The 1,897-nt window shown below is 53.5% G+C and overlaps 1 protein-coding gene across 1 annotated transcript in view; it reads left to right on the top strand.

Moving 5' to 3' along the window:
* Nucleotides 1-497: 497 nt before the first annotated feature.
* Nucleotides 498-1,897, top strand: part of PPTG_24903 (hypothetical protein) — a gene marked incomplete at both ends in the record, with an annotated part of 4,901 nt that continues 3,501 nt past the window's right edge. The window contains one exon of the mRNA XM_008918888.1: nt 498-1,892. Within this exon, the coding sequence (XP_008917136.1) occupies nt 498-1,892 (1,395 nt within the window). The remainder of the gene's footprint in view (nt 1,893-1,897) is intronic.

The raw sequence follows: 1,897 nt of genomic DNA, 5'->3' as shown, positions 1-1,897 counted from the left end.
GAATACCGATGATCCTGCGCTGACCCATTTGGAAAAGTATCAAAAAATCCACCCCTCAGAACTGGACTTCTTACCGAGTTCGTAACTTTACGCATCCTTTAAACTATTCTAAATACTATAAAAGGTTAATGAGAATGAGATCATGTCAGGTTGTGTCTTCTGAGTTAGCACACGGTGGTGTGTATTTGTCCACGGAATCCTAAATTCGTGCCGTCGGTTTCGCTGTCGTATTGCATTGACGCTGCGAAAAAAAAAGTTGAAGGAATGCTACCCCACTTACAGCAGTCCCCACAACATCCGCCCTGCTCAGCTCCTAAAGCAAAACGATCCTGCGTTGCCTTCTAGTTGTATGTCCGTGCCCCTGATATCATCGCCCACAGGGCGGTGCAGGTCAAGCAACCACACACCCAGCTCAACTACTAGTAAAGCCATTCTCAAATTTGCCTCGAGCACTTCAAAGCGCCGACACACAGCCAAAACACTCATCGTTCTCCAAAATGGTCCGTGTCCACCTTGCTCTCGCTGCTGCCTTGGCTCTCATCGCCGACTGTGCTAGTGCATTCACCATCGGTTCACCCGAAGGCTTGGCCGCTGGAACCACTGGCGGAGCTAACGGCAAAACGGTGTACCCGACCTCCAACAGTGAGTTGGTGAACTACCTCGCCTCAAACGACCCTCTCGTCATTGTGCTGAATAAGGCCTTCGACTTCCGTGGCACTGAGGGCACCACCACTGAGACCGGTTGCCGACCGGACTACACTCGCGAATGCATGGCCAAGAACAACGGCTACAAGAGTCAGGATGTGATCATCCAGGGTGGAAACATGGCCACCACTGGAGGTTGCACCGGTGGCACTAAGGTCACGGTGAAGTATGACAACGCTGCTCTTAAGCGTATGACCGTTCTGGGCAACAAGACCATCCGTGGTATCGGCAAGAGCGGTGTCATCAAGGGCAAAGGATTGACGCTTGCCGGAGACAATATCATCGTGCAGAACGTCCACATCACGGAGCTCAACCACCACCTTGTCTGGGGTGGAGATGCCATCTACATGCAGGGAACGAACGGTGGCAGCACGGCCATGAAGAAGATTTGGCTCGACCACATCAAGATCTCTCGTGTCGGTCGCCAGTTCATCACAACTAACAAGGCCAGTACCGACTCGATGACCATCAGTAACTCCGACTTCGACGGCAACACGGACTACTCCGCCACTTGTGACGGTCACCACTACTGGTCGTTCATCTTCTACGGCGTGACGAAGTTCAGTATGCTGAACAACTACATCCACGGCACTTCTGGTCGTTCTCCTAAGATCGGTGGCGAAGCTGAAGCGAAGGTTGTCGCCCACGTCGCCAACAACTTCTGGGGTAACAACACCGGTCACTCTTTCGAGATCGGCGAGAATGCGTGGGTGCTTGCAGAGGGAAACTACTTCAGCAACACCAGGATGCCCCTGTTCACAGGTACAAATGGTGCGTTGTACGCCGCAAGCAGCAGCGACGAGTGCTCGAACTACCTGGGCCGTTCGTGCGCGGCTAATACGCTGACAGATAGCGGCAGCTTCGACTCTCGTAACGGCGGAACTGCTCTGAACATGATTAAGGGCGTCTCTACTTGTGTGAACTACAAGCCGGATGCCGCCGAGACGACAAGTGGTTCTCAGCAGCAACAGCAGCAACAGTCGTCCCAGTCGAACGAATCGCAGCAACAGTCTTCTCAGGCGAGTGATACGACGCAGCAGCAGCAGTCGTCGCAAAACAGCGATTCGGAGCAGCAGCAGAGAGTCCAAACGAGTGGCTCGGTGCAGCAGGAGTCCCAATCGAGAAAGCTGGCTGTGCAAACAAGCGACCTGGAGAAGGAGTGGCAGCAGACCACTGGCAACTTCGGTGTTGG

Source organism: Phytophthora parasitica, assembly GCF_000247585.1.
Source record: "Phytophthora parasitica INRA-310 unplaced genomic scaffold supercont2.354, whole genome shotgun sequence".
Taxonomy (NCBI): Eukaryota; Oomycota; class Peronosporomycetes; order Peronosporales; family Peronosporaceae; genus Phytophthora; species Phytophthora nicotianae.
The sequence above is the reverse complement of the archived record's forward strand: the minus strand, read 5'-3'. Positions and strand labels throughout refer to the sequence as shown.